General features: G+C 40.4%; 1 protein-coding gene across 1 annotated transcript in view; it reads left to right on the top strand.

Annotated features, from left to right (window-relative positions):
* ACACA (acetyl-CoA carboxylase alpha) overlaps window positions 1-13,778 on the top strand; it is a gene marked incomplete at its 3' end in the record, with an annotated part of 204,764 nt that overhangs the window by 113,242 nt on the left and 77,744 nt on the right. The window contains exons 30-34 of the mRNA XM_082708529.1: window positions 4,874-4,897; window positions 7,490-7,633; window positions 8,417-8,513; window positions 9,433-9,540; window positions 13,652-13,708. Of these exons, the coding sequence (XP_082564655.1) occupies window positions 4,874-4,897; window positions 7,490-7,633; window positions 8,417-8,513; window positions 9,433-9,540; window positions 13,652-13,708 (430 nt within the window). The remainder of the gene's footprint in view (window positions 1-4,873; window positions 4,898-7,489; window positions 7,634-8,416; window positions 8,514-9,432; window positions 9,541-13,651; window positions 13,709-13,778) is intronic.

Here is a 13,778-nt window from a genome sequence, read left to right on the forward strand (position 1 = left end):
TTAGTGAATATAGTTGTGTTTTTAACTTTTAATCTGTGATTCAGATAAGAAGCATCAAAATTGATGCAGGAGATAGAAGTGTACTTTGTTGTATGTTTCTGTACATGTATAATGGGTGAGGACCTATTGGTGTTTATTTCCACCTATTTCTTAGATGGAAATCCACGTTTCAGTTGAGTCAAGTTGCATTGCATCTTCTCTACTGTTTGCTCCTTGTGAACTTGGCCTTCTATGTTAAAATGTTTTAATCAAAGCCCTTTCCATTTCACATGTCTCACATCCAGAAGAGGTTGGCTGTGTTCTCCCCTGATGGCACATGATTTGTTCATGACTGAGTTTAGGCTACTTGGCACCTTCAGTGTTTAGCTGTCGGTGGGTGGCCTGTGGACTTTCTTTTTATGAAGATGGTTTTGAGGAAGTTTAGAAATCAGAAGCCTTCCATGTGACTCCTGAACATCCTGCTGCCATTCTTGAGAATTCTGATAATCTCCGACACCCAGAGATTAGGGCGTTCTTTGGGTCGTACTGAGGCACTCAAAAGTTATCCAACTTGTAGCATTTTTTAGCAGTGGGAGCACTTGGTTGTAGTTAGCAGGCCAGAATGAGCTATAAATAAATAAAGTCCTGCAGTGCTCGCTTCCTTCATTCAGGGTAGTCTGCTGATAAGATGCAAGCATCTGGCAGAAGAGAAGATTCTCAGCAGGTTTAAGTGCTTACCAAAGTGCTTTCCTGTATCCGTGGCTCAGCTTCTAGTCTCTGCTGTGTTATTTTGGCACTCTAGACTTGTAAGATTGGAGAGCCAGGTTTAAAACTCTCAATATATCATTAGGGTAGCCCAAGGTCCCTTCTTGTCAAAGAAGACTAGCTGATTCCAGGGGGAAGGAAAAGCAGAATCCAGGGCACCTGTAAATCCCTGTAGTTTTGTGCTGTGGGTTTGTAGCTAATTATACAGCAGGCAACAGTAATATGCTGTAGCTCTGTTGGCGTCTTGTTTCAAAAAGAGCAAAACCTTCCAGCAGAGCAAAGAAGGGGCTGTGAAGGAGCTGCAAATGAATGAAGCAATGATCATTTTATTGTAAACCAAGCCTCTGCAGTGGAATTGGGGTATCTGAACTGCAAGGAGGTGGTGGCAGAGATGCCAGTAGAAATGCGTGGTTCACGTGTGCTTTACAGCACTTGGACTTTCCTGCAGAAATACAGTCACACAAGGAGACCACCACTGGTCACAGCCAGCCAAATTGCTCTTTCTCCTATGGTAGTGCTGTTAGCGACTGCTAGGAGGTTATTCAGCCAACCTCTTCTGATTCTGCTTTGCTGCCTTATTTCAAAAGATTTGCCCTACACTGGCTTTCAATCACAGCTTGATGTAACCACTGCCTTTTTTGCATGCCTCCCCATCATTTTCATATAGGGTCTTTTTTTCCCCCCCAAGTTAGAAGGCGAAAGAATTGGGAGCATTTTTATATGATAAAAGATTTATGTAGGGCCAGCTAGAATCGAGCAAAATGAAATCCAGCTAGAAGGGATGGTAAAAGGCTGAGAGAACTTGTGACTGCTACAGAAGTCAGTATTTCTTAAATAAGGAGGGTTCAGCTAGCAGGCAGCAACTCTGACTTTGCATTCATATTGAAGCAGGCTCTCCAGTCATTCTGTGCAGGCAGATCAATAAAATCAGAGGTGACTTAATGCCAAGAACCTCAGAATTCAAAGGATTTCTCTTGTCCTTCTTTAAATTTAGTCTGTATTGATGTGGAGTGCTAGCCTCAGGAACAGAGATGAGAAAATACTAGGTCTAGAATCTGGTTTATGATATTGCATTGAAGCAGTGTCCTTGGAAAACATTCCCTTTGCTTTCTCAGTTATCACATCTGTAAAATGGAGCTAATCTGCTGGAAGGAAAATGATTCCAGTATTTATCAAAACACTGTGAATAAAGATTCATTATGATAAGTGCTTCTGATAGTTGAAGCAGCAAATGTCTAATAAGAAGTGAATTTATACCCCATGTGCCTGGGTGGCTCAGTGGGATAAGCCTCTGTTTTCGGCTCAGGGTCCTGCTTAGCAGAGAGCCCACTTCTCCCTCTCTCTGCCTGCCTCTCTGCGTACTTGTGATCTCTCTCCGTGTTGAATAAATAAAATCTTAAAGAAAAAATGAATTTATACCATGTATGTACCTGAAAATGCAGTTGCCTGCTTTACCAGAGGTTGAGCAGTTTGGCTGTTTTTGCATGATGAGTATGCAGTAAATATGGTAGATTTGATTTTATTAAAACCTCTATAAATGGAATATTAGACTCCTATACAGTCTCTACCTTGGTTCTTCATCCTTATGCAGTCCATGGATCTAGTTTTCTAGTGTCTCACAGTAGTGCAGATCCCACAATGGTCACATTCTTAAACTGAGCAAAGAGCCCCTGTCTAGGGCAACAAAATATACAGATGATCATTGTGGACATGGTTAAGTATTTACCTGGTGATGTAGTTGATCCTTCTTTCCCTGCTCATATCCTGTGCAGCCCCACAGGTTCTTATTCTGCCCAAGAGGATAAGCTGCATCTAAATTCACATCTCCTGTGAATGATTTGGGTCCATTCTGTTAAACACGGAAGATGTTGGTTCTTACCCCATGCTGTGTAGATGGTGCCGGTTCCTGTAACACAGCAGCAGGGGGCTCCCTAAGAGAGCTTTGACAGCTGCTGATGAAGAAGGGCCAACTTTTTGTTGGGGAAGATCTTTTCAGTCCAGCTTCTTCTGGGCTGAAAACTTGGCCCCCATCCTGTAAAGACTCTCGAAGGGATTATGGTGCAGCTATAGACATGGTGGCACCACTTTACTCATTTAAGAAATTGGTTATCAGTTGAGAGAGATTATATTGGTTTCCAAATTCCAGAAACCTGAATGAGTGGCACCTGAGATTGCTTTGGTTGTAGGAATCTTCTCTCTGAACTCCTGAGGTTCATGGTAGGAGGCTGTATGGGTGGCTTCTTTAGAATCCTTGTCATCTTAAAAGGAAGACTTTCCTATATTCTTGTTCATGTTTACTGTTTTCTGCTTAGTTACAACTCCCTCTGCCCTAGAACCTGTGTATACTTGTTTGTTGAGGATGGCTACCGGGCATTGTGACTAAGGAGCTCTTATAAAATGAAACCCGTTCCCCTGAATGAGAGGCTCAAAGAATCCAAACAGCAAAGGTGCAGGTTTTTGCACTCAGAGGTTGCTCTTGCTGCCTTATGAATTTGCTGCGTGATACAGGTTTGATGCAGAGAGCGTTGTTACTCACAAATCACACGAGGTATACAGTTTGTGTGCAGTGATATGTCACAGCTTTTTATTTATATGACCAGCTCAGTCTATTCTGCTCCTTTCACTGCCATGGAAAGTGCATCATTTTCCTCCCTCTCTCCTCCTTCCCACATATCATCAGCACCACCCACTACGTTCTGCCCATTAAGTCCTGTGTGTGCCAGAAAACCCCAACAGTGATTAAATGCTGATAAAAGAATGTTGGAAGGTTAAGATATCAACCAATCAATGCCCTTATAGTACTCTTATAGTACTCTTTTATATATATATATATATATATATATGATGCCCTTATAGTACTATGGTAAATTGTGGGTGTTAAGTATCTTTGCCCTTTTCACATTGAAAATAAGGACTTTTTTTTTTTTTTTTTTTAAGTTGAGGAAATGACTTATGTCAAATTAAGGAGAGGGGAGGGAAAGCCTTGGTGGCAAAGCCCAAAGAGAATGCAGGAGACTTGCTTTGCAGTTTCCATTCTTTTTTTTTTTTTTTTTAAAGATTTTATTTATTTATTTGACAGAGAGAAATCACAAGTAGATGGAGAGGCAGGTAGAGAGAGAGGAAGGGAAGCAGGCTCCCTGCTGAGCAGAGAGCCTGATGCGGGACTCGATCCCAGGACCCTGAGATCATGACCTGAGCCGAAGGCAGTGGCTTAACCCACTGAGCCACCCAGGCGCCCTGCAGTTTCCATTCTTATTCTAATCTTTCTTTCATAATTTTGGTACATTCTTGGTCTGGAAACCCTAGGGCTGGCCAAATTGAGGCCTACAGTTTTTGTGATTGCAACAATATTAAAAAGTCATTATCACCCTAAGATCGTTTAATTTTAAAAAAGTACAAATTACTTAATTTTAACAAAGTATATCGCTTAGTCATAGAAGTGTTTATCATTACATTCCTGTAGGATTTTCAGGTTTTTTTCTAAGCTCCCAGAGTGTGGAACACACCTGTTACCAGCACCACCACTTCCTCTTACCGCCTCCCTGGTCTGTGGGAGGAGGAGCATGGATGGGTAAAGGGGCTTAGAAAAGGTAGCTGAGAATCCACATTCCAGGCTACTTTTCTTTGGAGGAGACTGTGAGTCCACCTCATAGCCTAGATAATCAATTGAGGTGGGAGGGGCTGTGAAATCAGCTTCTCTGGAGTTCTTTACTAAATTTTCAGTACAGCAGGAGCAAGAAAGAAGGTTCTGTAAGAATCTTGTCAAGAATGACATTTCACGTTGAAGCTTAAGATACTATACCACATCCCTATAGCCTAAAATAATTTTTGTGAGGCTGCGTTTTATCACTATACTGCATTACTTTTTGTAATAGAGCTATTTTTAAAAATCCATGGTAAACCTGTTTCAACCCTTTCCATCAACAGTTGCTGTGGTGAGTTGGTCAGGAGGCCTGCCTCTTTGGAGGTGCCCTGGGGGTTAAAGGGTAATGAGCACTTAATTATGTCTGCTGAATGCCAGAGTTGCCAGACTGGAGCGCCTCCTGACCAGTCTGGATCTGCTCTGACAATTCTTTTATTATGGCTTTCGCTAACCGAATAGTAACTAACTGTGGTTGTTTAATTACAGAGGGAACATCCCCACGCTAAACAGGTACCGTATGTTTAGTTTCTTTTCCAATTAAAAGCACCTCTTTTGTAACTTAGAATAGTGAAATCAGGGTAAAATATCACACTATGTTTGACAAGTAATATGCTGTCTTCTGCTAGGGAGTCCTCAGCTCCCCTTTGGACATACTAAATTACTCTTTCTTTGGAAAACATGTCTTCAGCTTTTCTTCAGCTGTCCAAAAAGCAACACTTGAAAAGCCTCAGTATGAGGAAGCCCCCCCACCAGCCATCTAGCTGTAAATGATAGGGGAGTTGTCTGCCTGATGTTCAGCTTTGCTGTAAACATCTTCTTCTACTATAGTCTCTGTCTAGTTTGGGGCGTTCGGGGGAGAAGCCTTTAAGGTTACTCCTACCCTGGCAAATTGTTCACAATTTTTTTCATTTTTTAGTCTCACGAGTTTGCTTCTCCTTTTAAGAAGAATGCAAACGCAGGAATAGCTGATCTCATGTTTTATCAGTTTGTTAGCTTTATTAGTTTGTCAGCTACTTCTCTAAAGTGTTACAATGATGTGAGTCTAATTTTATTTCAGACTCATGAGATTAACCTTCAGAAAGTGTATTTAAGTTTTGATGTGTGTGGTCCTGTGAAGAAGTTTCCAGGCCAACATAACACATTTTGGTATTTTGAGTTCTTCCTGCTTCTGAGCCAAGCAAGGCAACACGATGCAAGTTTGAGAGGATAGCTGTGCTGATTGGAGTTGAATCTATAAAATGCCAAAGCAGTAATAAGTGGGTGGCGAGCTCTTTGTAGATGATCAATTATACATTGAAATATTTATAGGCTTATGTTTAATTTGTTCCTCTCCCTTTCAGTATTAAGTAATCGAAGCTGATTATAGCTTCTAGAGTCCAATTTGGATGGGGAGAGAAAAGGGAAGTGCTTTGGTTTGGTCTTTGTGCTTGGTTCATTCCTGCCTGCAGGGCAGCTATGTCCTGGCCCCTGAGAGAAGGAGAAGGGGAAACTGAATAGTGACTGTTTCCCCTGGGGTTCAGTTGAGTGAAAAAGACACTTAACCCCATGTTTGCCACAAATGCAGCCTCTTAGCTTATTCAGAGGGAGTTCCCTTTAAGTGCTATCTGGAACCCTTTTATTTTTCCTGTCGAATGCCAGGCAGGTAGAAAAGATACAATGCCTCACAAACTTGCTCCTTTAGTAAATATATTTGGTGATCCTAGAAAAGAGGATGGTAGCGTTTCTGAGTTCATACAACTCCGAATCCCAGTTTCTAGTGAGCACCATGTGTAAGACTTGCTTGATGTGTGTTTCACTTATTTGTTTCATTCATGGTATCAATTCTTTCCTCTCCCACTCTGCCTTTCCATTCTCTAGTACTGTCAAAAAGACGAAGTGCCTTTTTCATAGTCATCATTTGCCAAAGGAATAAAAACTTGGAGTGTTAGTCTTTATAGTCTGTGTGAGCAGCACTCCCATCCCCTGAAAAATTCCATTGCCTTTTATAATCACACTTTGAATAGAGTACAGTCTGTACCCAGATCTTAAGTCTCCATTGCTGCCTCTCTCCCACCTGCAGCATGGCAGGTGCTGCACTTCGAGGAGATTTTTGAGCAGCTCCCCAAAATTCAGGTGTCATTGCCTTGCTCTGAACTTGCTTCAGATCACTAAGGTGGTATCATGTCAGGCAAGCCTTATTTGGTCCTTCCGAACAGGCTGCCCCGACTGGGCATTTCGAAATACTTCCCAGTATGACTTAATGGTACATACTGCCAAGGTGCAGTAGACTGAAAGCTTAGTTCTCCTTGAGCATCTCCATTTAGCACCTGTTTGTCATGCTTACACATACTTTGAGACCCATGCTCTGCCCTTTTGCCTCTTGCTGGGATTTATTAAGGGCTTTCAGTTGAAGATATGTTTCCTTTGATACAGAAGTATTTAAATATAAAAAAGGAAATTTTGCTGTTTCGAGTTTTTAAAAGTCTCTTTTTCAAAAGGGGAGGAGCTCTATTCCTTATAACTGCTATCCCCATCAGCCCAGTAAAGGAAGAAGTAAATAACGTAGTAAAGCTCCTTTTCTAGACTGTGACTTGTTTCTGTATGATAAATAATGTTTTCTACAATGCCTTACTAAACTATTCCAAATGACTTAGTTGTTGTTATACATGCATATATGTATCTGTGACTACTTAAGGCATTTTTTCTCTAGGAATTCTAATAGATTAAGTGTTGCCTAGTTACAACCCACTTGGCTTGCCTCCTTCCTTTTTTAAGAGGGAATGTTTTAGGGAAGGGGAAGATGCAGGATGGTTTTTAACCCCTATGTCCTATTCATTCATTAGATGTATCATGGCTTCGTTGTATTAAAACTGTCACACAGTTCTTGACTATCCTTCGATTTTTATTTGGAGAAATTTTGGGATGCTAGAAATAGCATCAATAGGTGTGGGGTAAATTCAGATGAAAGGGATCATATGAATCCATCAAGACAGTCATATCCACAGTGGGTAAAAAACCAAATCTGCTCTGCAACCTGACCCTACTTCTGAGTTTTCTCCTGTTACTCTCCCAGTCCTATTTCTGCTTTCCTTATCTAATGCACTTGATTGAATTACCATTTAGAATGTCCTTCTCCTCCAACCTCAACCACTATGGCATGACTCACGTAGCTAGTGTCAGCGATGTGCTCTTGGATAACTCATTCACTCCACCATGTCAGCGGATGGGCGGAATGGTCTCTTTTCGGACTTTCGAAGATTTTGTCAGGTAAGACACTGAGGAACTGTGTCTGTGCAAGGGGAGCCATGGGCATCTCTGTTTTGGGGACTCTGATTTCTGCCAAGTAAATAAAGGCCCCGAGAATAGCCAGGAGCCAGTTAAGGAGATACAGCCCTTGCTGTATAGGTCCTTGGAGAGGTATATGTTCTTCCATTTCTACCTCTTATTCAGACTCTACAAGCCTCTACTTGTTATATGAGCCTGGTCAGAAAAAGAGAAACAAACAAAAACCATCTTTTCCTTAGGAGCTAACAGAAGAAGCTGTCTGCTCTGTGATGAGTGAAATGTCAGGAGAAATTAAACACAACACCAGAGTGAGCCCCAGCAGAGACGATACATCTTTTGATTAAATGCATTCAGCATCTATCTCTTGATGTATACTGATGCATTACCCTAGGGGGAGGGGTAATTACATTGGTCTGTCACTGCTCTAGTCCCAGGCTCTTTCTGTTACTTTAAGACCGATGATGACAGCGGTGCTTATAGCTTACATATGAAAAAAACAAAAAAGCTGTAGATCATTCTTTTTTTCAGAGAAAAAATACATATGGTTTATTAAAGTTTAAACAATCCATCCTCCTAATTTCTGCCACTTGGTGAAATTTTGCATGTCACCTCGAGCCACTGGTGATTCTGTTCGGTTGACTATTGAGCCTGAGTGGGATAGATTCTTCTTGTGGACTGGGCTGGCAGTGGCAGCATTCGTTTCCTGCCACTTAGGTTTTCTGCCATTTGGGTTTTCATGGTGGGTCTTTCCCTGGTATTTTTCAGGATCTTTGATGAAGTGATGGGCTGCTTCTGTGATTCTCCACCCCAAAGCCCCACGTTCCCTGAGGCAGGTCACACGTCTCTGTACGATGAAGACAAGGTATAGTGTGCCCTTTGGGAAACTGCTCTGTTACTTTAGACACAGGACTTGTAGTATATGCTATCTTTCTGGCTTTGGAACATTACAGGGAAGAATTCATCTTTTCACCCTGCTTTGTATTATTTAATTTTATATGCCTCATCAAAGTATTTTGGGGAGCAAATGGAATATAAATTCTAACTTAAAAAAATAACAAAACTGTGTTATTCTTGGAATCCATAGTGAGAATAGCAAATGGGCTCAGCTAGACCCATTGCAGCTGCCTCTGAGTTTCTGAATGTTGTTTTGAAGTCTTGAGCTGTGGTTGCTGTAATTCTTAGCCATGGCTTTTATGCTTGCAGAATGCTGCTCTCGTAGTATTCCGGGAATTGTAGACGTTAGATAGCAGGAAAAAGGAGGCATTTTGTTTAAAACTTTGTCACCCTTGTATTAAATCCCTTTTTATTTCTCAGTGAACAGATGGTTTTGTTTTTTCTCTATGAGGTTATTTCCCCATGGTTTGATACTTCCACGATTTGATACATGTTAGGAAATATCGTATGTGGGAATATGTTCAGATGGCTTCTTTCACTCATATTGCTTTACATTCTGTGAAGAAACGTGGCAAATGGTTCCATTCCCATTTTATTGGTGAAAAAGTTGAGTGGCCTTCAAGTTCATGTCAAGTCAAGATATGAGGCCACCTCTAATTAATGCCTTTACTGCATTACCTTTGAAAAGCTAGGTGGTTTACTTAATTTACTCTCTGTTGTGGATGGTGGGCAATGGTTTCAATTTGCTTATTCATACTCGTGGGCAAACCAGAATGTCCTATGGGGTATATTTCTTTTTCAGGTGTTCTACCAAGTGCTGTAACTTCTCTCTGCCTCTGTATTAGCCGGCCTCCTAAATTTCTTTGTCTGGTTTTTCTTGAGTTAAGGTCCCTAGGGATGAACCAATTCACATTCTGAATGTGGCTATCAAGACTGACTGTGATATTGAGGATGATGGACTGGCAGCTATGTTCAGAGAGTTTACCCAACAAAACGTAAGTCCTTGGTTGGGAGGAAATGGATGGTGGCCGCTTTCTTGCTGGTGTATCCTATCTACCCTTTAATCAGTCGCTACTTACAATGCCTATCACTGTTAATTGCTATGTCTTTTACATAGTTCTGCCTATAGAGGTAAAATTCCAAAGTGATTTAATAGTACATAATTAATGTCTTATGTCAAGAAATATAGACCTCAAGTGTTCAGAATGTTTTAAAGAAAGTAAGTTGTGTTCCTAAATCTTTCCCAGAGCTCTGTCTTGAAGTTCCATTCACCTGCTGAATATTTATTTACCTTTGGTGACTTTACTCCGCATGTCTAGGCCCAAACTCTCCTGAGTTTCCTTCTGTGTCCTTCCCTCCCCTTCCTTGAAAATATCAGTTACACTTCTATCTTCCTTTTGATTTTGTGTCCCTGGGATATCTTGTGTTTACATCAAACATCCTAGTTTAAACCGAAATTTCCATCTTTTTCCTTCACCTCTATATGACTCCCCCAGCCCCCCTCATTCTCCCCTACCTTCCCCCCCAAAACAAAACAAACCCAAATAACCAACCTTTTACTCCTGGTCATTCAGAAATCATTGACTTCTTCCTTTCCTTGCTGTTCCATTGATCTACCCCCTCTACCCACAATCTATGCTTGTTTATTTCTATCTTGGTTAGTCACCAGGTCCGTGAGGGTTTTCTTTGCCATGTCTATTACCCTTTCTCAATTTCTTAATTCTGGACCACCATCATTCCAGTATAAACTCTTGCCTCACATCCGAGGTACAGCAACAGGTTTACTTGCGATCCACATGTATTCTCGTTCTCCTCCCAGTTTCCATTCTGCTCAGCTCCACAAAATTAGACATCCAGAACGCCCCTTACCAAGTTATTCTCCCACTCAGCAATGGTTCTCTCACCCTCGAGATACCTGACGTGACAAGCCTTAAATTCTAGTTTTTGTTATATCATCTACCAGCAGGTGATCAGGGGGCCTTAATCGACTTGAGCTTGAGCTTTCCCCCGTGTACAATAGAGTAATTCCTGACTAATCCAGCCCATGGGATTGTGATAAGGTGCAAATGAAAAGCATTTACATAGAAGTTCTTTATAAATTAAAAGTGTTATGACTGCTAATAAGTGTATGCTGACCAATTAGAAAAGCAAAGAAGAAAAATATATTTGAGTGAGGACTACTCAAAGAAGTCCTCATGAAAGATAAAATTTGAGACAACTCTTAAAACAAGCAGGAGGAGAGGAAGGAAGGAGGGGAGGCTTTGTGATACCAGCTCTAGGGGGCACAGATCTGGGTGCTTTAGTAAATAATACATTCTTGGCCCTGAAGTTGCTTATAGTCTAGTTGGAGGGAATGGTTAGGCATGCTCAAATAATAATCTGCAGTTATAGATCCTTGTGACATGATAGATGCCAAACCACCCCTCTTCTTGACAAGCTGCCCTTCATGACAAGAAAAACCCATGTGTTTTCTTTGAATGGAAAACTCCTAGCTCGTCATGCTTTTTATAAAGAAAGAAGTCAGGAGATGTTTTTTAAAGTTTGATTTCTCCGTGTAAACAGTTAGTGCCATAGGCATTCTAATGGTATCATTAGAATGGTACCATTCTAATGGTAGGTGCTTAGGAAGAGATGGTCACTTTGTGTTTCACATGAGTCTTAGCATTTAATCCCTTGTCCTCTCACACCCATAAACTGACTGGGAGACCAACACGAGTTGGCCAACACAAGGAAAAGGTACTTTCACAGAAGTGAAGGTACGGGACAGGCCTGGGAATTTTTCTTTAGAAATTTACCTTCCTTCTTGTCTGGGACTAGTGACTGCCTCAGATTAACCTGAGACCAGTGACCAAGGTAACCTCTGCTGACTGTGCTGCTTGATGAAATGATCTAGGACCATTTCCTCCCAGGTTTTGAGGCACTGATTGCCTATATTTGATTGATCTGACCTCACTTCAGGCTTTTTATTACCCTCAGATCCAGATCTTCTAACCATCACACGTTGATTTACAGAAGCAGTTTCCTTATTTTCACTACATATAATTGTAACATTAACTGGCAATAGGAAATTGACTTTTCCCTTTACCGAACTTTCAAACTGAGGCACAGAGAAATCCAGCATTTTTGCATATGGCTTTTTGGAAGGGTTGGGGGTACACTGTGCTGACATTCTAAGCCTAGAAAAGCTATTCACTGCATCAGGTACTGTGCTTTTCTATGAATATTTGGCATTTTTCACCTCCTTGTTTTGAAAAAAATAAAAAAATTTAAAAAAAGGAAAAGCAATTAAAAAAAAAACTGAAGTCATAACTAGTTTTGTTTTTCAGTTCTTGATCATGCTCCTAGCAGTTCAGAAAAAGTTTTTTTTTTTTAAGCACACATTAAACTATCAAATAGGTTGATCCAAATTGTCCAAATAATCTTCTAGTCCCAGCATGTCTTTTTTTCTCTCATAGAAATTAGGATCATATATTTGTAAATGACTTGTGGAGGAGATTGAAGCAGTCAGTGTAAATGGAGTTTCTCCAGGTGCTGACGCCTAATCGCTGGGTAATAGCTGTGGACTTGCTGTGAGACCCGCATTATTACAATGTAATCAGAATCCTGTTGCTCTGCTGTTATTGTCAGCCACTTGTGGAATTTTAAAAGCAATAACAATTTTGATTTTAAATCATGGCATTATTAAAGTTATTTTCTTCCCTTGCCAGAACATAGCTATTGATGCTTGTCTTTGAAGGACTTGGCTATAGTGGAATTCTTTGTTGGTGTTGTTGAAAAAAAAAATGTTTCTGTTCCTGGGCATGCTGAAAGATGAATAACCACTACAGCCCCCACTTGGCTCTGTTCTTTTAAAACAGTTTTTTCTTATTTTAGTTCAATACTTGGTTATTTACACTAATGGGTATGATGCCAGTACCGAGCATTTTTAAATGTTATTAAGCCAAAATTTATTCATGTTTGGCCTGTGGATTTAATATTAGAAAAATAATTTTGCCAGTTATCTTTTATTTATGCTGTTAATTTTATTACTAAGCAGTGCCATAGTAGAAATAGAGAAGTAGGAGGACAATGGCTCAGAAATGTGCTTATTTATAAGGGGAAGCTAATTTGGCTGTAAAAAAATGCATAATATCATGAAAGCTAAGGACTGACTTAGGAACATAGCTCTTGGTTCGAGTTATAGCAGGGAACGTGATCAAACTAAAGCCTGAATGTAGGTGGTGAAAGTCCACATATTTTTTTCTGTTTGTATTCTTCGTATATTCTCTCAGGCCATTCAGATGGTGCAATTGCCTTTCTATTTGTTGCATGTAGCTCCTCTTCATTAGGGACCTTTAAAAGCACGTCTCTTACTTAATTTATTAATGTGCTTCTTCATGTCTACTTTGGAGATAAGTGAGCTGTACAGTATAGAGGAGGCTTAGATCCAAAGGCCCTAGACTTAATGGAAGGGTCTGTCTTGAAACCACTGGTCTCTCTTCACTCCTGATGTACTGCTTGCCTCTGCCAAGTGTAGCTGTAAATAACCACTAAGCTTAAAAGCCTGTTAAACATTTGCTTTTACCGATTTTTAAAGAGAATCTTAACAAAAAAACCTTCATGTAAAGCAAGGGGTAAAAGGTCAGGACTTGTTATGTTGAATTCTAGGAGTGCAGTATCTGATGATGGATAATATCTGGAAATAACAGTGTAACACCTGAGCTTTCTGTTTTATGGGAATTTCTTCTTTTCCCTCTACTGGATTACATTTAGCTTCTGTATCCTTATTAATCTTCACAGTTGAATACAGGCCCACCAGGTATGATTTTATGAGCAGAAATTGTGTTAAGCTCCACCTTGAGGTAAATCAGTCTTTAGAGAATTTAGGTGACTTCATAAGATCCTTCCCTACAAAGTTGTCCTTCAGTTTTGTCCAGATTAATATCTGAAACCTATTCCATTGGAGCCAGGCTGAGATTTGTTTATTTGCAAGTTGAGGTACTGAGGCAAGATGTAGAGATCCAAAAAGGGTTCTTACCCTGTCAGAGCTTTATGAAGACCAAGTGGGATAAAATTGAAGATGAATGGAGATCTCATCTGTCTTCTCTTTCACATGTTTGTTTGTAGAAAGCTACCCTGGTTGAGCATGGGATACGGCGCCTTACTTTTCTGGTTGCACAAAAGGTACTGGCATGTGAATGATACCTCCCCAATGTGTCTTATGCTGCGGCTAAAACTTATAAAAATAAAATAC

This window comes from Mustela nivalis, assembly GCF_964662115.1.
Source record: "Mustela nivalis genome assembly, chromosome: 17".
Lineage (NCBI taxonomy): Eukaryota > Metazoa > Chordata > Mammalia > Carnivora > Mustelidae > Mustela > Mustela nivalis.